We start from the raw sequence: 21,744 nt of genomic DNA, 5'->3' as shown, positions 1-21,744 counted from the left end.
TTTTCTTAGTGCATTCCATGGAATTTTCTACATATAAGATCATATCATTTGAAAATAAAGAGTTCTACTTCTGTTCTTCAATATAGATGCATTTTATTTCATTTTCTTGCCTAACTGGCCTGGCTAGAACTTCCCACACCTTTTGGAATTTTTTGTCTGTTTCACTTTTGTTTTGGCAGTTCTCTAACTTTACAGGACAAGCAGCAGTTAGTGCTTATCCACATTAACTGTCTGTAGATTTTTTAAAGTGGTGGCATGTACATAGGTAACCAACACATAGAGCTTGTTTGGTGAATCTTCATCTTCACTACACTTACATCTTGGAATAGAACTGGTGAGAGCAGAAATCAGTTTTATTGCTGGGTTTCAGCTATTTGATTATGATGTTTTTAAATGTAGTTTTCTTCAAAATTCTTGTGCTTGGATCTGTGGGCTTATCGTTTATGTCAAGATTGTAAAGCTTCGAGTCATTATTTCTTCAAATGTTTCTCACCTTCCCCTACCCCAGAAGCCAATGACACGTATGTCAAGCCCTTGATGTTGACCACAGCTCACTAATGCTCTTTTCTCCACTCCTAGTTTAAAACTCTGTTTTATGTTCAATAGTTTTTATTGTTATATTTGCAGTTTACTAATAGTTTCCTCTTCTGCATTTAATCTCTAATTTGCATTACTCCCACCCAGTGTGTTCCTTACGTCAGACATCATAATTTTCTTTTATCTCTTTGGCTATGCTGAGTCAGTTGCAGCATGCTGGATCTTCAGCTACAGCATGTGAACTCTTAGTTACAGCATTTGGGATCCAGTTCCCTGACCAGGGATCAAACCCAGAACCCCTGCATTGGGAGCGCGGAGTCTTAGCCACTGGACCACCGAGGAAGTCCCCCATCATAATTTTCTAAACGTTCATTTGGGGTTTTTTATATCTTCAATGTCTCCAACACATTCAGTCTTTCCTCCAGCTTCTCAAACATGTGACATGCAGCTCTAACTACTGTTTCAGTGTCCTTGTTTATCATCTGTGACATTTCTAGGGTGCTTTCAATTGATTGAACTGTCTCCTTATCATAAGTCAGATTTTCCTGATTCCCTGTGTGCCCAGTAATTTTTTATTACTGAACGCCAGGCATTAATTTCAATGTGTTGGGTTCTAGATATTAATTTTTTTTCTGCTATGAACAATCTTGAGCTGTTCTGTGTGCAGCGTTACTTGGAAACAGCTTGAGCCTTTCAGATCTTGTTTGTAAACTCCGTTGGGCAGGCCTGGAACAGTGCTTCACCTGTGCTGAGCGTTCCTCACTGCTGGACAAGACCCTGTTGGTCACTCTGCCACCCGCCCTGCAGTTGCAGGGCTTCTGTTCTGGCTGGTGAAGACTGGAACTCTGTGAACTCAGGGGTTGCTGTCTAACCCTCTGGGGGTCCTTTCCCTGGCCTGGAAGAGTTTCCTCACAAGGGTATTCTAATCAGGTCTGAGGGTCCCCTGCAGCTCTCTGGAATTCTGTCCTGTTATCTCTCTTCTTTCTGACCCCTGTGCTATGAACTCCAGCTGCATCTGTCCCTCAGGACTATCAGCTCCATCTCCTCAACTCAGGGAGTCTGCCTGGCTTCGGGCCCTGCACCAGGGCCTGAAAATTGTCTCCAAGTCGTCAGCTGGGGCTGTGTAGGGCCCACTCCACTTCTTTTCCATTTCCCAAGGACCAGTCTTTCATTTTCAATCTGTGTTTTGGGAACTTCACGGTTGTTCAGTGGTTAGGACTGAGTGCCTTCACTGCTGTGGGCCCGGGCGATGCGCAGTGGGCACCGGCATCACACAAGAACCAGAGCTCCTCAAACAGGCACCTGCTCCGCAGAGAAGATCAATTTGTTTTCTTCAGATGTCAGCAATGAAACTTCTTAAAGAAGAGTTCTTCTCCAGCTCCGCAGGGGGTCACGGTGAGTGACCTGCTGCTCCCGTGTGAATCTTACCTGGACAACGCATCCTTGGTGCCCGCTATGTAAAATATGTCATTTTGATATAAGATGCTTTGTCTCAAAAATGTCTATGAGGGGAGTTCCCTGCTTGCCTAGTGGTTAGTATGCTGGGTTTTTCACTGCCGTGGCCCAGGTTCAAGTCCTAATCAGGGAATTAATATTCCATGAGCTGTGCAGTGTGGCCAAAAAAAAGGGTAAGACTATCTTTGATGTCATTGGAAAAGACCCAATGCTGGGAAAGATTGAGGGCAGGAGAAAGGGGCAACAGAGGATGAGATGGTTGGATGGCATCATCGACTCAACGGGCATGAGTTTGGAGCAAACTCTGGGAAATGGTAAAGGACGGGGAAGCCTGGCGTGCTATAGGCCATGGGGTTGCAAACACTCAGACACGACTGAGCAACCGAACAACAACAAGGGTGAAACAGTTCTCAGAACTCGCTGAGAATCTGCTTCTCAGGTTATAATCCTCAGTTTGGCTCAAATAAAATTCCCTTTTTTTTTTTTTGTTTTTGATAGGTAAATGAAATTTCATTGACACATTACAGGCTTTATTTCATTCACTCCACACAATACTCCCCAGCTCCAGGCTGGGGCGGATCCAACTTTCCCCAGGACCCTGGGGTTCAGGCTGGAACTCCTCCCGACCCAGGAAGACGTCGATCACTGGGTTTGCACAGGAGTCAAATCTGTGTGGCAGGGAAGGACCTGGGCACAAGACGCACCAACCCAAATACCCAGAACTCCTGTTCCTGTCCTGGGAGGGGCAGTCAGCAGCCACCTCCAGCCTCCTGTCTGTGTAGTAACATCAAGCCCAGGGGTCCTGGTCAGCAGGGCTGCCCTAACAGCACAAATCAATAATAGGAACCCAGAGGCAAATGCCAGCATGGGTGTGCGTTCCATGAGGACCTCTTTCCAGGGAAAGCCTGCCTTCCGGTCATGTCCTGAGCATGAGCTCTCCCTTCTCGTCCCTTTTGAAAAGGAAAGGCACTAATCCATGACCGAATTTCCTTCCAGAGGCCCCACTTCCTAAAGCCACCACCTTGGGGGGTAGTATTCAACATATGAATTAGCAGGGCAAGGGACAGTTTGCAGACAAATATCCAGTCCATAGGACCTGGGCTCTGCTCTGGAAAAGTCTAACCAAAAAGTTTGGGCTCCAAGTGGGCAGACTGGTCAGCTCAGTCGTGGGATGTTACCCTCACCTCTTAATTCAACAAAAGAAACTTCAGGGGACACAGAGAGAAGAAAATCCCATGTATACACAGCCAGATGATGCCCTGTCCCACCTGGGGTTTGGTCCAGAACCAGCCTCCTGATCCAGGTAGAGGAAGAAGCTCGGCCAGGTCTTCCCTAATACTTTACTGATCCTGGGCTGGCAGGGAAAGTCCAAGCCTAGGGCCCCAGAGGCCTGCGCTTTGAAAGGCCATGTGAAGGGAGGGTCAGGAGCTGAAGGGCCCTGGCTGGAGCCCAGCCCCTGGATATCGTGTATGGCCCAGGTCATGGTCAGCTCATATGTCAGGGGATGGACATGGCAGCCAGGAGAGGACCATGGTGCCTCCCCACACCTGGAGCTGCTGAGCCCTATCCCACGTGCTAGACAGAGTAAGGGGTGCTGGGGGATCCTAGCGAAGGGAAGTCCTCCTCTTCACCAGCCTCTGGCCCACTTGTGGGTAAAGACGGGAAGGCAGGAATTGGCCCCCACGTCCCCACACAGACATGCAGACTTTTTGTTTGAAGCAGGAGCCCAGGAGGTGAGCCCAAAGTCACCAGGTGGGTGTCAGGGTCAGGCAGGACACCAAGAAGAGACCTCTGAAGCAGCATCAGCCAGTTGCCTCTTGGTCACCATGGACACCAGGCTGCAAAGAAGGTTGATGTGCCCACTGGGGACAGGTCAGTGTGGCCCTGGGGGCAGGTTGCAGGGTTTGTGCTGGGAATGGCAGGCTGATGGGAACAGGCCTCTCTGGGCAGGGCAGTCAGCTCTGTGGTTCCCAGCATGGAGCATCGCCCATGCCTGTTTTTGTTTGAAATCTGGGGCCCCAGAACCCCCAACACCATGTTCTGATACAGTGTGCCCCCTCAGTTACTGAAACAGAAATGGCCCTAAGCCCTGCCCACAAGCCACAGGGATGGGGCCTGGGCTGTGGCTGGTCAGCCCAGGATGGGAATGGAAGGGGACAGGGGGCTGGCCTGTCCCTGCACCTGCAGCTGGCACTCACAGGGGAACTGCTTCCCAATGGACATGAGTCCAGTCTGCTCTGCTCATCACCACCACTGCAAGGGCTGTTTCTGGGCCTTGCTCCACCCATCCTCTTCCACAACCCCATCATCAAGTGGGCACGTGATGCTGGAGGCCCTGGGTGACCATGGGCACGTTAGTTGTATATTGCTATTGTTACTTACAATAACTTTAATTTTACATAAAACATTGTTAATTATAGCTGTACAACAAATTAACCTACAATTTATCCATTTAAAACAACAAACACATTATCTCACACAATTTCTGAGGGATAGGAGTCCTGGAACTGCTCAGCTGGGTGGTCCCGGCTCTCAGTCTCTTCGGATTGCTACTGAGATGTTGGCAGCAGCTGGGGTCCCAGCTGAAGGCTGGAGACCAGCTTATAAACCCCACACTCTGTTGGCCGCTCCATAGCAAAGAACAGCTGGCCTCCTCCAAGTGGAGGATGTTAGAGACAGAGAGAGACAGGCCAGGATGCCCCTGCGACCTCATCTTCTACAGGACCTTACTGCTGATGCAGGTCAACCTCAGTACATTCAGAGGTAGAGTACCAGGTCGGGGCTCTTGGGGGGGGGGGTGCCTCTTGGGAGGCTGTCAACCCCAGGGCCTGTTTCCTTGCCCAGTGGTGCCTCCCAGGATAGGTATGGCCCCTAGAGCTTCAAGGGGCAGAGAGCAGCCAGACACGGCTCCAGAACCCTCTGGGCTCAGCTTCTTTCTTGGGGGAAAGAGGAGCAGGTCCTAGAGCCTAGAGGAGGCTGTTGGGGCCTGGAGATAATCAGGTGATCACAGGAGCTCTGGTTGGGAAGCTAAGGGCTCACCTTTCAAAAGTCAAGGCTCCCAGGAGCCCCAGGTCCTACCCCATTTCAAACTCCCAAGTACCTGGAGTTTTCTGGGCCTGGCGAGGCCGACTGCTGTCACCGTTAGGACCAACTCTTTCTCCAGATTTCAAACACCTATGATTTGCTGTCATTGTTAGTCCCCAAGCCCTGACCTCACAGGCAAGAAAGAGGGACCCAGAGTCACAGGGTTCCACAGGGCGAGACACCCACAGAGGCAGGCAGAGCACCTGACTACACACAGGAATTCAGCAAACACTCATTGACCCTTGGTCCCCACCAGGAACTGGGCGGATGGAGGCCACAGAGGAACACCGCTCCACCTGCCAGTGGCGGGGAAAAGGGGCCACACCCTCCCCCAGAAGGAGGAAGTTCTGGTTCTTTCCCCACCCACTCCGCACTTTTGTCCAGAGAAGGTGCTTCTTCTATTATCCACCGAGAAAGTCTGCAAGACAAAAGCCAAAACACAAATACTTGGGGGGGGGGGAGTGGGGAGGCCTGCGGTGCAGAGGAATTCCCCAGAGCCCCTCTGAGGACAGGCAATGGGTGGAAGAGTGGGGAGGGTGGGAGGAAGAAGAGTCCACCCCAGCTCTCCACAGACCAGGCAGGGGTCCAGGCTGAGTGTGGAAAGGGCCATGGCTCCACTCCCAGCAGACGCCAGGATACTGCCCTCAGCTGCCCAGGGGCAGCCTGGGGAGGGGCCCAGCCTCAGCTGTGCTTCCTCAGACTCCCCTAATCTAATCAAGGGTGACACTCCTTTCACCCAAGCTAATTAATGAGGCCTGTATGGCCTGAGCGTCTTTCTGTTCCAAGCAGGTACTGGGGATAGGAGTGAGTGACACAGACAGGGCCCTGGCCTCCAGAGCCCTTGGAGCCTGGGGTGGCTATCTCAGGCGGGAAAGTGGGGAGAGAACCTCGGGGGGCAGGGAGGGGGCTGAGTAGGGAAGGGCCAAAGGGGGCAGGGAAGGGACAGAGACACGAGGAACTTGCCTGTCTGAGGAACAGTGTGGTTCCCTCAGAGCTGGAGAGGTCCCTGGAGGGCTGACAGGGGCCTCAGCACAAACACCTCTTTGGAGACAGCGTCTTGAGGACAGATGACCAGGAACAGGAAGTAAGGAAGTAAAGGGAAGCACAGCCCAGGAACAGGGGGATCTGGTTTGACACTGTGATTGCCCCCTCCCTGAGGAGTGATGACCCGAGCTCCATGTGACCTTCCTGGGCAGCCCTCCTCCCTCTGGCCACCAGGTGGGGAGATCCCTCTTATTCTTTCAGGCCACATGGAACCCAGCTCTGAGGAGGCCTTGTCCACCCCTCTACCCACCCAACCACCTGGCTTCATATCCCAAAGTCCCTTGTCTTCCCCTCCTGCACTGAGCCTCCACCCCAAACAGCTCCCCTTCCCCAAAAAAGCTGAAATTCTGGCTCCTGAAATGGACCCTCTGCAACTCTTCTGCTGGGAGGGCTCCCAGGCTGGTCAGCAGTAATGTCCCCACAGTCCTGCTGGTGACCCAGCTCTCTGAGCCTCCCCAGGGCCTGGACCAGTGAGTGTGTGCAGGTCCCAGGGTGTGGCTCCTGGCCCACATGTCTGCCACTGCCCCAAACCACTGGCCCAGACCCTGGACACCCAGGGAGATGGGCCAGGCAGCCAGAGAGCAGGAGGGGACTGGCTTGGTGGGACTTGAAGGGCCCTGCTTGGTGTGCATGGCTGAGTCCTGGAGGGCAGATGAACCTTGCTCAGGAACCTTTGGGGTCATTGGAGGAGGAGATAAGCCTCTAGCAGTGACTAACCCCCCTCCTCCCTGATGCTCCCTGGCCAGGCAGGTAGCTGGCAACCATCTGATGAAATTGGCTGTGGGTGGGAAACCCATCTTGCCTTGACCTCAGAGGGCTCAGGATGAGACACTGCAGTGTCAGCCACATGACTCAACCACCTCCTCACTGCCCCTGGAGCACAGCGTTCAGCAGCAGCCTGAGGAGACCTAGGACCACAGGACAGTGGCTCCCCGGCCAATGCCCCACGCTGGCTAGGATCACTGTATTGTGGGGTCAGCATACAGCCAGTGTTCAAGACAGGAGCATAGGCCTGCCAATGAACCCCCAATTCCTTCCTACTGTCGGGGGACTCCCTCTCAGGGGAGGACTGAGCTCTGGCGGGAGGTGAGCCCCAGTACAAAGTGCCCTTTGTCAGGCCGGTTGGGGGCCCTGCCTCTAGGACTCAGATGCCCTCTTCTGCTGGCCCCCATCTGCTGGGCAGAGACTGGCTTGGGGCAGGCTTGACCCACAGGTGCCAAGAGTAGTTCTGTGCTCCCCCGGGAGAAGGCAGGCGGTGCACCAGGCCAGAACCCAAGCTTCAGCCCACCTCAGCCCCAGAGACAACAGCGTGCACACGTCTCTGCCTTCCAGGGGCCTCAGGAGGGGTTGCGGGGAGAGAACTGTGCCCCAGGAGGATGCACGACCTCTTCTCAGCACTGGGAGACGCTCTGGGAAAGTGGTAACTGTTCCAGTCCTGCCTGAGCCCCCCAGGGACATCTCACACACACCCTCCTCCCTCGAGGCGGTCGGCTTCAGCGCAGAGGGACACAGCCAAACTCAAGGCCGGGCGAACCCCTGCGCGGCGCACCGGCCGGCCCAGGTGGGAGCTGAATAAATCCCCACGGCCCGGCCCGGCCCGGCCCGCCCCGCCCGTTCATGAGAAGACATCAACCGATCCCGGCGCTGGGCCTCGGCCAAACTGGACCCTTCACGAAGACGACAAAACAAAATTCCCTACCCGATCTCTGGAAATAACCATTTTCTGGCACAGTCTCAGTCGGTTGTAGGGCCGCGGTCTCACCGCAGCCACGGCCTCCAGGGCGCGCCCTGGCCCTGAGCCCCGGCCCCGGGGGCGGCGAGGGCCAGCCCGGGCAGGAAGATGGGTGCCAAGGCCGCCCCGGGGCGCGGCAAGGGGCAAGGGCCGTCAAAGGCTGGCGGCGGCAGGCGGCCCGCGTAGATCTCGGGCTCCTGGGCTTCAGTGGCTGGGGCCAGTGGAAGCGGGCGGCGCGCGGGCCCCAGCCGGGCCAGGCAGGCTGCCAGATGGCAGAGCAGACGAGACCGCACGTCCGCAGGGACGCCCTCGCAGCCAGCCAGGAAGCGATTCACTTCGGCCAGACACTCATGGAAGCCGGCGCGATACTTGCCCAGGATGGCGGGGTCCGAGCGGAGGGCAGCTGCGGGGGTGGCAGGGACAGGCGGTCGGCGCCCGCGGCCTCAGCCCCGGCCCCTGAGCCCTCGCCGCCGCCCTCGCCTCACCTGTCACCTGCACGCGCCGCAGGCTCTGCAGGTGCCTCACGGTCAGCTCCAGGATGTCCGCCTTCTCCAGCTTCGAGCGGCGGGAGCTCTGCGGGCGGGGCCGGTGAGGGCGGCGGGCCGCCCAGGAAGGCCGGGATTCCAGGCTCCCCAGTCTTGTCCCCACCCCCAACTCACCTCTTTCCTGAGGGCGTCCAGGAGGAGACTCTGCAGCTGAGCCAGACTCTCGTTGATGCGCGCTCGGCGCCGCTTCTCCATGACGGGCTTGGAGGACTGTGGAGCCGGCAGCCACTGAGTCCTGCAGGCATCAGCTCCCCTCTCCCCTTCGCGGCCCCCCCACCCGCTCCTGCCAACCCACGCGCGGCCAGGTCCCCACCTTCCGGTGCTCGGCCACGCTCCGGGGCTGGTCTGGGGTCCGGCTGGCGCCGGCCGCCGCTCCCGCCCACGGCGAGGCCCTCGGCTTCCCCGGGATGTCCGCAGGCATGGTGCGCCCCTTCGCCACCCCCAGCCGAGGGCAGGCTGGGCGCGCGGTTTCCCAGGCACTTCTCCCGCGGGTCCCAGGCTCAGCTACCAAGCGCGTGTCTGCAGCAGCCCGGCTATTTAAGGCAGCGCGGCTGCGGGGCGTGGGAATCCCTCTCCGCGTTCTTTCCCACACTCGAGCCAGCCAATGAGCCGCCGGCGCCGGGCAGCCCGCCCCCGGCCGCTGCCCCCGCCGGCTGTCAGTCACGAGTCAGCTCCCGGCCCACAGACCCCGCTGGCGACAAAGGCTAGCCGGGGCACCCCGCCCGCGCCTGCCTCGGACCACGCCGGCCAGGCGGGAAAATCGCCGCGCCCCGGTCCCCAGTTCCGAGCGATGCGCCGGGAGGGGGCCTCTCCGGGAGGGCGGAGGCTCGAGGCTCACCTTCAGGCCGAGCGGGGACCGCGAGAAGTCTGAAAGGAAAATTCGCGAGGGGCCCTTATGCGCTCACGAAGAACCGGCGAGCCTCCGCCTTCCGCGGATCCCGCGGGGGCCTTGGACCTCCGCGCAGCCTGCGAATCTGACCCTCGCCGCCAGCAGCACCTGCACGATGCCGGGGACACAGTGAACATGGAACACCAGCCGCTGGACAGGAGAGAGGCTGACTGGCCAAGGTCGTGAGGGAAGCAGGGTGGCATCACAGGGCCAAAGAAAGTAATGCCGCAGAGCAGATAGTGACGTCATCACAGGCAGGATGTTGTCATGGTATGGAATGTAAGGATGTTACTGGTCAGGCTGGTGATGTCTCCAAGCAATCATAGGTGATGTCTCAGGGTTAAGGTAGATGATGACACAAGCCAGATGTAATGATGTATGGTCACTGGTGATGTCACTCTCTTCTGGATTACCCAAAAGTGATGAGCCAAGCAGCAGCCAAGAAAGTAGAACTCACAAAAAATGAAAGATAATTGTTACATTTCTGTTTGTTATTTCAAAGAAGCACGTGGAGGAAAGAGGGCTAAGCTTATTTTCGTGTTTGATGTTGTTTTCACTTTGAATTCCCTTGTGGGGCACAATCATGTTTTGAGTTCTGGGGATGCCAGCCCATGGTGGCCTGGGCAGTCTTGTCTGCATCCCACAAACCTCTCTGGAGGCTCACTGTAGGCCTGACTGTCCTTGGGGCTGGGGAGGCCTCTCCTGAACTCTGAACTGATGTGGGAGGAAAAGGCAAATGAGCAAAATAAATAATGACATGGTTTCCAGAGACAGAAAGAAATGTGTAGGTTTTGGGGGGAGCCGAAAGCCTTCTTTCCACTGAGTGGTCTGGATGGTATTTTTGCAGTGAGCTCTGCTGGAGAAGGCAATGGCAACCCACTCCAGTACACTCGCCTGGAAAATCCCATGGATGGAGGAACCTGGTAGGCTGCAGTCCATGGGGTCATTGAGAGTCGGACAAGACTGAGCGACTTCACTTTCACTTTTCACTTTCATCCATTGGAGAAGGAAATGGCAATCCACTCCAGTGTTCTTGCCTGGAGAATCCTAGGGACGGGGGAACCTAGTAGGCGGCCATTTATGGAGTCGCACAGAGTCGGACATGACTGAAGCGACTTAGCAGCAGCTAGCTGCAAGTCCAGAGGAGGAAGTAGCATTCCCAGAATGGAAAGGAACCACAGGGCCAAGGGAGGAGGGGCCGGGACAGGTGGGAGCCAGGCTCTAGTGGCTTCAGGTCCCCAGAGGGGTCTAAGAGAGTCATGCTTGGCTTTTCTGAGCAGCAGAGTGGCCCAACTGGCAGCTCGGAAGGGCCACCTCCCACACTACATTCTACCTGGTGGGTGGCGATGCTGGCTGGCCCCCACCTCAATACCCTTTCCCAGGGGTCCAGTCTGGGGCCCAGTGCAGACGCCTGTGATGCAGGTTTGATCACTGGGTGGGGGAAGACACCCTGCCCCCTCCCCGGAGGAGGAAATGGCAACCCACTCCAGTATTCTTGCCTGGGAAATCTTATGGACAGCCTGGCGGGCTACAGCCAAAAGGGTCACAAAGAGTCAGACACAACTGAGCAACTGAAGGAAGGACCCTCCTGTACCTGTTTCCTCACCTGTAAAATGGGCTACCTTTTCATTTAGCCCTGGGCTATAGTCCATGGGGTCGCAAAGAGTCGAACATGACTGAGCAACTAACACTTTCACACTTTGACTGAGAAGATAAATGAGATCTGATTTTGAAAGCACCCAGCACATGCAAGCGGGACAGAGTCACCTGGATTCACCTCTGCCACAAGCCCCACTGTATCCTCTACCCTCTGAGACACCCTCTCCCTACCTGGGGTCTTCAGAAGCCTGTTTCTTGGCCCTTCCAGCCCCAACAAGGAGCCTTCTGTCACCCAGAGCAGAGTGAGTCCCAGGGGTGTCATCTACATCCCTGTGTCCTTCCCACTGGGCTGCACCCCCACTCTCTCTCTGGGCCCTCCTACCTCTGGCTGTCCCCTCCCTGCCTTTTACATCTGGATTTGATCTCTGGTAGGACCTGGGACTCCTGGGGACCGTAGGGGCTCCCTTGCTCTGAGTAGGGAGGGAGAGTCCTAGGCTGCAGTGGGGAAACTGTGCTGAGAAATACTGACGTGGAACACTGCATTTTCCAAAGATGGCTACAATACATCCACCCCAAATACTCTACCTGTGTGTCCCTGGTGAGATTTTGTGATGACATTAACCAGCAAAGACAGGGGCAGTGGTGATCTATGAATTCTGAGGCTTGACTTGAAAAACGTGCACCTTGCTGTCCTGGGAAACTCACTCCTGGAAACCACTGGCCCCTCTGTGAGGAAACCCGAACTGGCCTCATGGAAAGGCCTCATGGAGAGGCCTTGTATAAGTGTTGAGCTAGGAACCTAGAAATCTCAGCTTCCAGACAGGTGATCCCAACCTGCCGCTTCAGAGCCCTCACTCACACTTTCCCAGCCAGCTCTGTGTGCTCTGTTCCACTCTTGATTCACATGACTGGTGTTACTGTGACACTTTGGGGTCATTCGTTACGAAACAATAGTAACTGGAACAGCTAAGATGGCCCAAGCCCTGGACCCACACCCCTCCCCAGCCCCACCCCCCAAACCTTGTTCCTTCCTTTCTCTGGCATTCACAGAGTCACAGGAGCTTCCCGCACTGGCTGTCCATCTGACGAGGTGACTTTTGCAGCTATCCAAGGCCAACTATCTGTCCTCCTAGATCCAGGCTTGAGTTGGCCAAGTCCCAGTAGGCTGATGGTCCCAGGGGCATCTCTAGGGACCACTGTTGGCCACTGGGCAAGAAAAGTAGTGGGGGAGTCTGTGTGGGAAGATAAGTGTATTTTCCAGTCCAGACACTGGGCTGCAGCCTTGGTGGTGGGTGGGGGGATGGTCTTTCTCACGTCTGGCTCCCATGACAGCATTCCACAACATTCAGACAGTGTCCCTCCGGGGCCTGCCAGGTGCTGTCTGTGCACAGGCCCATCCCAACCTCTGACAGGGGGGTGGCACCTGCACTTGCACCCTGCCCCTCAGCATTCCACAGGCACATGGGTCCCAGGATATCAGAGACACCATAGACCATGACCAGCAACCCCATCCTCCTGTTCCCTCCTCTCCTGCCAAGGGACAACAGGCTGTGGACTCAGGCAGCCAGGACCAGAGTTGCCATGTGACCAGGCTAGAGTTATTGCAGGGTCTCTCCTGGAGCATGGGAGTTGGGTCCTGAGATGATAAAGTGGCAGAGGCTAGGGCTGGAGGAACCCAGGATTCAGTATAGAGAAGAAGGAAGCAGATGACCAGGACCCTAATCTTAACCCTGAGGGGGCATCTTTCATTTTTACAGGCCAGCGGACCAAGACACCTTCCCTCGGCTCTTGGTGCTGAGCAGTTGGAGCATCCCCCCAACACCTGATGCATGACAGCACCTCCCCCGAGGTCTGGGCATTGTCAACATCTTTCTCCATTATTGAATGTTGACACCTCTCCACACTGGGGAAGCCATGTCTCCCCAATTCTGTGTGGTGACAGAGCTTCCCACCCTGTCTGTCTGTGATGCCACCTCCCTGTGGGCTTCCATGGGTGCTTTTCTCTCCAGTCTCCTTGGACCACTACTCTCTGGAGAGGTATGCTTTGCTCTCCTGCTGGTCACATCCAGACTAGTTTCTTCTTCACCAAAAAAAGTCCCAGCTTTGAACCTCATCTTATTAACAGATCTCATCTTGTGAAGTCCACTGCAACCCTGCGGGGGGGGCCTCCCCATACCTTCTGAAGGTTCACTCCTGATTCCCTGTCACTTTCTCCAGCGGCTCCTGTCACAGTCCTTGTTGACTTCCAAATTCACACGGTTGATCTTCTGGACTTCCTGGCCTCCATGGGGCATCCTAGTGTAGAGTTGGCAACTAAACTTCCAATCCTAAGCGCTGGGTGTAGACTGTAGCCGTAATATTCCCATCCACCCTGGAGGACACGCCCACCAGGAAGCCCCGCCCACAGGGCACAGGTCAGCATCTGCAGTACAATATCCTGCTGCTTTTCCAGTGTAACCTGGGGTCCTGCCTCCTCCCTCCACACTCTCAGCCTCTTGTCTCAGGTTCTGCCTCCCGCTTCTCCTTGTGCCTTTCAGTCCTGTGGAACTTGGGGAACAAGTCTTCACTCTAATCTTTCTATCCACACAACTGGAGCACTCTCTGCCCAGTGGTGGAGCCTGACTGAGGCACCAGCCTCCTCTGAATCTGACTATTCTCAGTTCTCAGACCAGCATTCTGCCATCGTCCTTGACCCTCAGAGTTCACTCCCAGTGCTGCTCTGGCAGGTCCTACAGTGGCTCTATCTCCCTGATGTATACAAACACCCACTTCTGACCTATTGCTTTTCCACCACTGGCTGCAAGCCGCCACCAGCTTCGGCCTGGAATTTTGTAGTTCTTTGCCATGGCAAGGCAGCCAGTCTTGGAGCCGAGTGCTCAATGGGGGCAGGTGGACAGGAGAGGAGATTAGAGGGTCAGCAGAGTGGTCAGAAGAACAAGCCTAAGCTCCTCTCTTCTCTCGGAAGTTTATGGGAAGCCATGGGAGAGAAGGTTGTGTGTAGATCACTCTGGCCCTTGGCTCCACCACAGATTATGGGGTCAGGATAGAAGCACAGCCACTCGGCTGTATCCATAGCAGCCTCAGTGGACGAGGGCGCATAGATATAAGTGAGGTCATGGATATTCTTGGGAGTTTTTTGTTGTTGCTACTGCTGTTAGATGGCTGAAGGGCTTAAAAATAAAAGCAAGTGTATTAAACGATATAGATGCTGTTTTAAAGGTTTTAGGAAGTTTAAGTTAGTTTGTAAATGAAACCAAATATTAACCAAAGACCCCTTTATAAGTAGCCATTGTAACTTCATAAATAGGATATTCAGGTTTTTGTCTAGAACATATGTATTTTGTGATCATGTTGTTAGGTGCATACAAATTAAAAATAATTTCATTTTACCAGTGAGCTCAACCTTTTATTGTTATGCAACCTTCTGTATCTAGTAATGCTTTGACTATAAGGTTTCTTTGTTAATCTGTTAGTGAAACTGTTAATACGGTCACATCTGCTTCCCTTTAGTTAACATTACGCGGTAGGTTTCTTTTCTCCTTTTACTTTGAGTTTCCTGTACCTTTATATTTCATATTATTTATGTCTTCTATAAGCTGTGTAAAATCAGATTATTTTTAATCAGGCTGACAATCCTGGTCATTTAGTCCCCCTGGATTTCAGACCTCTGCTCTTTAGAACTGTGAGGGAATACATTTCTGTTGTTTTAAGCCACCCAGTTTGTGGTGGCTTAAAAGCCTCCAAGACACAGAGACATGCTTCCAGGGCTATCGTTTTGCCTGCCGAAAGCCTTTGCATCTAGTTCCTCTTGTCCAAAGCAGGTGACATTCAATAAAGTAACTAAAAGAAAATAAAGGTTCTATTACTATATATACCATATTTTTGTTATCTTTTTAAAATTTTTTATTACTTAAAATTTTTTTGAGTTGTTGTTTCATTCCTTTATCTTTGTGCCATATTTAATAATGGTCATCTAGGGACTTTCCTGGTGGTCCAGTGGTTAAGACTTAGTGCTTCCAATGCAAGGGGCATGGGTTTGACCCCTAATCAGGGAACTAAGATCCTGCTGGCTGCATGCCATGCCCGAAAAAAACAAAACAAAACAAAAAACAGAATCAAAATAATGGTTTTTTGAAGAAGACAGGGATTTTCACATTCTGTAATATTTGTTTTGTTTGTGGCTTTCTTTTTATAATACTAATATTATTTATGCAAGGAATGAGTCAAGTTAGAAATTTAGAATAATATAAACAATATTTAAACTGTTTTATGCATGTTAACAACTTTGGTGCCTTATGATTATTTGGGGGGAATTGATGGAATGATTAATTCATATGAAAACAATTTGGTTTTCCCCATTCCTTTTATTTATTTAAAATTTGTTTATTTAGTTTAAAATTTATTTTTAAAATATTTAATTATTTTTAGGTATTTTTTTTTATTTTATTTATTTATTTTGGCTCCATCTTGTGGGATCTTAGTTTCCCAACCAGGGATGGAACCTGTGCTCCTGAAGTGAAAGTATGAAGTCCTAACCACTGGACTGCCAGGGAATTCCCTAAGTATTTATTTTTATTTTTAGCTAACATATGCCTGAGATGTGCTGTTTGTAATAGTAAAAATGTGGGAACAACCAATATTTATTTAAAAATATGAGACTGGTTAACTAAATTACACTTTATTCTATAATGGACTTTGTTGCTATGGGCAACAAATGCACATATGCAGCCATTAAAACAACTTGCATAAAAATATGAGGGCTTACAAATAGCTGAGAAAAGAAGAGAAGCTAAAGGCAAAGGAGAAAAGGAAAGATATACCCATCTGAATGCAGAGTTCCAGCGACTATCAAGGAGAGATAAGAAAGCCTTCCTCAGTGATCAATGCAAAGAAAACAATAGAATAAAAAAGACTAGAGATCTCTTCAAGAAAATTAGAGATATCAAGGGAATATGTCATGCAAAGATGGGCACAATAAAGGGCAGAAATGGTATGGATCTAACAGAAGCAGCAAAAGAGGTGGCAAGAATACAGAGAAGAACTATATAAAAAAGATCTTCATGACCCAGATAACCACGATGATGGTGTGATCACTCACTTAGAGCCAGAGATCCTGGAATGCAAAGTCAAGTGGACCTTAGGAAGCATCACTATGAACAAAGCTAGTGTAGGCGATGGAATTCCAGTTCAGCTATTTCAAATCCTAAGACATGATGCTGTGAAAGTGCTGCACTCAATATGCCAGCAAATTTGGAAAACTCAGTAGTGGCCACAAAACTGGAAAAGGTCAGTTTTCATTCCAATCCCAAAGAAAGGCAATGCCAAAGAATGCTCAAACTACCACACATTTGCACTCATTTTCTCACACACTAGCAAAGGAATGGTCAAAATTCTCCAAGCCAGGCATCAACAGTACAGGAATCAAGAACTTCCAGATGTTCTAGGAGTTGGTGATGGACAGGGAGGCCTGGCGTGGTGCAGTCTTTGAGTCATGGGGTCTCAAAGAGTCCAACACGACTGAGCGACTGAACTGAACTGTGAATGAAGCAGGGTACAAAATGTTGAGAGTAGCAGGAGGATTTTTTTTTCAATTTTCTTTTTTATTGAGGTGAAGCTCATGTAACATAAACTTAACCATTTTATAGTATATAATCCAGTGGCATTTAGTATATTTAGTACAACCATCACCTCTATCTAGTTATGAAACATTTTTATCATTCCCAAAGGAGGCCTTAGCTCCATGAAGTGTCTCTCCTCATGCCTCCTCCCCGCAGCTCTTGGCAATTACTAATGTATTTTCAGTCTCTATGGACTTGCCTCTTGTGGACATTTCATATCAGTCGAATCACATGCTTTGTGTCCTGTGTCTGTTATTTGTCACTGAGCTCCATTCACACTGCAGCCTGTGTCAGTGCTCCATCCTTGGTTATGGCTGAGGAGCATTCTACTATAAGGAGGCACCACACTTTGTGCCTCCAGCTGCTGATGGGTTTGGTTCCACCCCCCATTTCAACCATTCTATGACTAGAGCTGCTGTTAACATTTGGGTGCGAGCATTTGTTTGAACACCTGTTGTCAGTTCTGTGGGCATACCCTAGTTGTGGAATTGCTGGGTCATATGAAAATTCTATTTAACCTTTTGAGGAATGACTAGACTGTTTTCTGCAGTGGCTACATCATTTCACAATCCCATCAGCAATGTATGAAGATTCCATTTTTTTGACATCTTCACCAACACTTATTATTCACTTTTTAATTATTATTATATTCATGCTAGGGGGTGTGACACAGTACATCTGGTTTTGATTTGCATTTCCCTGGTTCCCATCATTTCCAATGATGTTGAACATCTTTTCATGTGGCTCTTGGCCATTTATGTATTTTCTATTTTAAAATGTCTATTTAAGTCATTTGCCCAACTTTTAATTGAGTTGCTTATCTTTTAGTTGTTAAGTTGTAAAAGTTCCTTATATGTTGCAGATACTAGACTCTTATCTGACACATGGATTGCAAATATTTTCCCCCATTTTGTGTAGTATTTTCACTTTCTCAAGAGTGTCCATGAGTTCATTTTTATAGAAAAGATACATTCTTTTTCATTAAAACAATCTGAACATATATTGTCATAAACACAAAGTGATTATCTCTGAATAGATTGTCAATGTTTTGTTATTTTGTAATTAACCCTGGCAATATTTTTCAAGGTTAGTAATTTCACAAATTGGTAAATGGAAAGTGAAAGTTTCTAATTCTTAGCTCATGTTATTATGATGTTGTGCATCTTGGAAAGGACCCAAGGTGTGGAACATGCAGGGATTTCTGAACACTCAATCCTAGAGGTGGGAGTGCTATCACAGTCCCAGACCCAGCTGGTCAGGTGGAAAGCCCCCCTGCCCAGCCCACCTCAGTTCCTCGGGTCATCGTCATCGGCATTGTTTTGTTTCTGTTTCTCACTCTGGGGCTGTCCTGGGAAAAGGAAACCGAAACTGAAGCTGAATTAGCCTATGTAACTCTGACGTGGTTTGCTCAGGCTATTAAAGGGCTGAGCTGCCAGGGCTGAAGAGAGCCGAGAGCAGAGAGGCAGCCGCAGCCAACCAGTGTCTGCAGAGAGCCTGGCACCAGAACCCACGGCCATGGTGAGTGATGAGGCGGGTTTGACAGGTGGGGCTCTGTATTCCCCTGCCTGGTGGCATCTCCCAGGGGAAGAATGCCTACTATGCACAGGCAGGTAGAGCTACTCAAAGCATCCGGTTCCCTAAGTGTGAGGGGAGGGACAGGGCTCTTTCTAAAATCAGGGTCTGGGTCCTGAAAGGTGGCTTCTGCCCAGCCGCCAACTCTGAGATCCCTTGGGATCAGCACAGGGCAGGGGGGTATTTTATTGGAGAGTTGACATGAAGATTGTGGGTAGTAGCTCTTCTGCTCCCTTGCACTCTCCAGTGCCTGGGGTCCCCATCTCCGTGGGTGGGAAGGGTGGAGAGGAGGGAGCTGCATCCCCGGGGTCTGACACTCGTCCCACTGCCAGTGCTACACGTGCAGTAGTCCCAGGACTTCTGAATCTGTGTGATGCCCACAGGGCGGGGACCTGACGGTGAAGATGCTAGGGGGCCAGGAGATCCTGGTGCCGCTGAGGGACTCCATGACGGTATCCGAGCTGAAGCAGTTCATCGCCCAGAAGATCAATGTGCCTGCTTTCCAGCAGCGCCTGGCCCACCTTGACAGCAGGGAGGTGCTGCAGGAAGGGGTGCCCCTTGTCCTCCAGGGCCTGAGAGCTGGCAGCACCGTCCTGCTGGTGGTGCAGAACTGCATCTCCATCCTGGTGAGGAACGACAAGGGTCGCAGCAGCCCCTATGAGGTCCAGCTGAAGCAGACTGTGGCTGAGCTCAAGCAGCAGGTGTGCCAAAAGGAGCGTGTACAAGCGGACCAGTTCTGGCTGTCTTTTGAAGGGAGGCCCATGGATGATGAGCACCCGCTGGAGGAATACGGCCTTATGAAGGGGTGCACCGTGTTCATGAATCTACGTCTGCGGGGTGGGTAGGGAAGGGCCAGGAGGGCCTTAGGGAGGGCTCCCCATGCAGTGCAGTGAATAAAGTTGTAGCAAAGCCAAATGTGAAGTGTTCATTCCACCCTGGCCAGCACCCCATGTCATCAGCCCTCCATTCGGCACCCTTCTGGTGAGATTGGGGGAAGGGTGGAGGAGGGAGTGGGTGAGGGGACTCAGGGTCACTGGGTGGTCACCAGGCTAGGGTGGCCAAGTTAAGAGACAAACCCTGTGGGATCAAAATGGTGACCCTCTGGAGAAACTGAAGATGTGTCCCCACCTCTTTGGGAAATTAACTTCTAGAGAAATAAAAAGAGGCAGGTCTGTTGAAGCCCATCCCTGTCTTCCGGTTGAGCCTCAGTCAGCCCTGCACAACTGGTCTCCACCTTCACAGCTGGGTCAGCAGATAGCAGAGGGAGGGAAAAGGCCTGGCTGGGTCCCAAAGGCCACACAGTGTCCCTGGAAGTGGTGAGGGGCTGAGTCCCTAGGGCCTGCCTTGGCCAGTTGTAAGGGAGGTTCCCCCACACCAGCTGGAGGCTGAGGGCCTCCAGGACCCATCAGAATACACTGTCCGGCCTTCATTGGTCTGGAGGGAATTGGGGACTGGGCCTTGGGCACACACATCACCATTAGGGTGAGCTGCTCCTTCAGAGTTCACATCATGGAAGGGCCATAGCCAGCAGGTGAGGGGGCACCCAGGATGGGGGTTCCTGTTGTTCACATGGATGGGAGGGGAACAAACTACACCTGCTTCCACACTAGATGCTTCTTTCTGTGCCAGTTTCCCAAGTGAGTCAGCCTTGGACAGAATGCGGTGGGCAGGGAGGGGGACACAGAACCTATACCTCTTGGGCCAAAGTCCATGACTCTGGGAACACTCAGATCTCAGCTTTCGGACTCTTCAGGGGCATTTGGCTGGAGACCCAGACCCCTTCTTTCTGATCTGTGGGAGTTTGCATCTGAGCTGGGGGACCCCCAGGTCTGGCTTGCCTGTGACACTTATGTAGACACGCAGGTGTGTGTGTGTGTGTGTTTGTGTGTGTGTGTGTGTAGGGGGACTCCTGGCTCTAGCCTCATTTCCTGGGCCCCCACCCTCACCTCTTTGTCATACTGTAACTTAACAAGTGTGAGCACGCCCTCTCGGTGACATCCTCCTTTCTTGAATCCCCTCAGCAGGGTCTGGGCGAGGTAGGGTCCTTCTCCAAGATGCCTCTGGGCTGCTCACCCTTCGTGGCCTCTGGCTCAGAGATCTGTGGTTGGCTTGGATGAGGGGGTGTGCAGCAGACTCAGCCCTGGAGGAACAGAAGGGATCTCCTCTCCTCCCATTCCCACCATCTTCAGCTAAGTCGGGCTCTAATTTGCACACTCTGGATCTCAGTTTACCCCCTGGACCCAGCGGGAATGGTTGGAGAAGAGCCTTGGGGGAGCTGGGAAGGGGGCGTGGCTGGCCGTCCATCGCTGCTGCTATTCCCACCTCAGTCAACAGGGGGAGCCCGCAGCCCTGCAGAGGGCCGGGAGCCGACCCGGGATCGCGAGGTGGGCGGGGCTGCGCTTCGCTGCGACCAATCGCCGCAGCTCCCAGCCCGCATTGGTCCCCGGTGGCCGGTGGTCCCGGGCGGCCGAGCTTCCGTCCCCAGTTCCTGTGAGGGGCTAGGGTCCCCCGTCAGGTTCCTCTCGCCGGGGGAGGGGCGCAGCCCTTTAGGGCGCGAGGGGCCGCAGGGCCTCGGATCTGGCAGCCCCTTCCTGCGGCCAGGGAGCCCCCGCCGCCCCAGCCCTGGCGCAGCCTGGAGCCCCTTGGAAGTCCCGTCACGTCGTCTCCAGATTATGCATTAACCCGATTTCAGCCGCATTTCCTGGCGGGGGGGCGGGGGGGTGGAACGTCCGCGCGAACGGGGGAGGGGCGTCCGTGGGAGTGCGCCACAGCAGGGAGAGCACCCTCGAGCCCGCCCCAACCCCGCCCCTCGGCCTGGCCAGGCCCACCACCCACCTTGGCCAAACCTAGACCGGCCCCCTCCCTCCCCCAGCCAGGCCTCCGCCCGGCGCCGCTTTCCCGGCGCTTTGTTCGCGGCTGCCGCGGGTCGCAGGGCGCCGGGAGGGCCGGGGGCGGGCGGGCCGGGGGGGTGGGGGGTGGGGGCTGGAAGGGGGTGGTGCTGCCCCAAGGCCCGCCCCCGCACCGCCCGCGCTCCCGCCGCCTCCCCCGAGCTGCGTCCCGTCCTGTCCAGTCCAGTCCCCGGCGCGGCCCGGTCCGTGCGCTTGCTCCGGCCGCCTTCCGCCGTCCTCTGCCCGCGCCATGGCCAGCTTTCGGCCGTTCAGCCGGGCCCTGCTGCAGCCTTTGCTGCTGCTCCTGGTGGTGGCCGTGCGCGCCCTGCCCAGCGCCGACGGGACGTGCCCCGAACGCGCGCTGGAGCGGCGCGAGGAGGAGGCGAACGTGGTGCTCACCGGCACCGTGGAGGAGATCCTCAACGTGGACCCGGTGCAGCACACATACTCGTGCAAGGTGGGCCCCCTGGGGACCCCCGGGACCCTGAGCCCCTTCAGACCCTTCTAGAAGCCCTGGTTGGGGGCCCTTCCCCCGCGATCCCGGACCCCTAGCCCGGAGGTCTTCCCGTCGCGATGCCGGCCGCGCGCTGAGACCCCCGCCCCGGGCCGTGGGAACAAGCCCCAGACGTTCCGCAGCACCAGCTCCGGCTCCTGCTCCCTTGGCGACCGCCGACCCCCGGTGGGAGGGGGGGGGGCGGGTGCGGGTCTGAGAAAACTCGCGAGCGCCGGAGGGAAAGTTCCTGCGGTGCCGCTGCAGTCCCGCTCGCGGTGCCCGGGCCCT

The 21,744-nt window shown here is 53.7% G+C and overlaps 3 protein-coding genes across 5 annotated transcripts in view; 2 read left to right on the top strand and 1 right to left on the bottom strand.

The window, feature by feature from the left end:
* Positions 1 to 2,500: 2,500 nt before the first annotated feature.
* HES4 (hes family bHLH transcription factor 4) lies at positions 2,501 to 9,060 on the bottom strand. Of its 2 annotated transcripts, XM_061383156.1 has the most exons (6): positions 8,711 to 9,060; positions 8,512 to 8,607; positions 8,338 to 8,425; positions 6,040 to 8,255; positions 4,191 to 5,494; positions 2,501 to 3,830 (listed from the first exon to the last, which is right to left on the bottom strand). In XM_061383156.1, exons 1-4 carry the CDS (start codon positions 8,816 to 8,818, stop codon positions 7,879 to 7,881), a joined length of 669 nt encoding a protein of 222 aa, XP_061239140.1. In that variant the 5' UTR covers positions 8,819 to 9,060; the 3' UTR covers positions 2,501 to 3,830; positions 4,191 to 5,494; positions 6,040 to 7,878. The 2 variants fall into 2 exon arrangements, with proteins under 2 accessions (XP_061239140.1, XP_061239139.1); XM_061383155.1 differs by having other exon boundaries at positions 2,501 to 5,494.
* Positions 9,061 to 17,872: 8,812 nt separating this feature from the next.
* ISG15 (ISG15 ubiquitin like modifier) lies at positions 17,873 to 18,990 on the top strand. The gene is made up of 2 exons (XM_061383163.1): positions 17,873 to 18,021; positions 18,459 to 18,990. The coding sequence occupies exons 1-2, from the start codon at positions 18,019 to 18,021 to the stop codon at positions 18,918 to 18,920; spliced, it is 465 nt and encodes a 154-aa protein (XP_061239147.1). The 5' UTR covers positions 17,873 to 18,018; the 3' UTR covers positions 18,921 to 18,990.
* A 2,079-nt stretch (positions 18,991 to 21,069) lies between these two features.
* The window catches only part of AGRN (agrin), a 39,339-nt gene continuing 38,664 nt past the window's right edge, over positions 21,070 to 21,744 (top strand). Inside the window, exon 1 of one of the 2 annotated variants that reach the window (XM_061383125.1) lies at positions 21,070 to 21,420. In XM_061383125.1, coding sequence (XP_061239109.1) covers positions 21,214 to 21,420 — 207 coding nt within the window. In that variant the 5' untranslated portion in view covers positions 21,070 to 21,213. The remainder of the gene's footprint in view (positions 21,421 to 21,744) is intronic. The other variant, XM_061383126.1, reaches the window with a different exon arrangement.

The sequence above is a fragment of the Bos javanicus genome, chromosome 16 (assembly GCF_032452875.1).
Source record: "Bos javanicus breed banteng chromosome 16, ARS-OSU_banteng_1.0, whole genome shotgun sequence".
Lineage (NCBI taxonomy): Eukaryota > Metazoa > Chordata > Mammalia > Artiodactyla > Bovidae > Bos > Bos javanicus.
The sequence above is the reverse complement of the archived record's forward strand: the minus strand, read 5'-3'. Positions and strand labels throughout refer to the sequence as shown.

Bases quoted from the DNA above. Each gene is read 5' to 3' on its own strand.
- HES4 (XM_061383155.1), bottom strand. From the start codon at position 8,818: ATGCCTGCGGACATCCCGGGGAAGCCGAGGGCCTCGCCGTGGGCGGGA. The intron at 8,608-8,710 runs GTGGGGACCTGG...CCGGCTCCACAG, and splicing joins GCGTGGCCGAGCACCGGAAG to TCCTCCAAGCCCGTCATGGA. The intron at 8,426-8,511 runs GTGAGTTGGGGG...CCCCGCCCGCAG, and splicing joins TGGACGCCCTCAGGAAAGAG to AGCTCCCGCCGCTCGAAGCT.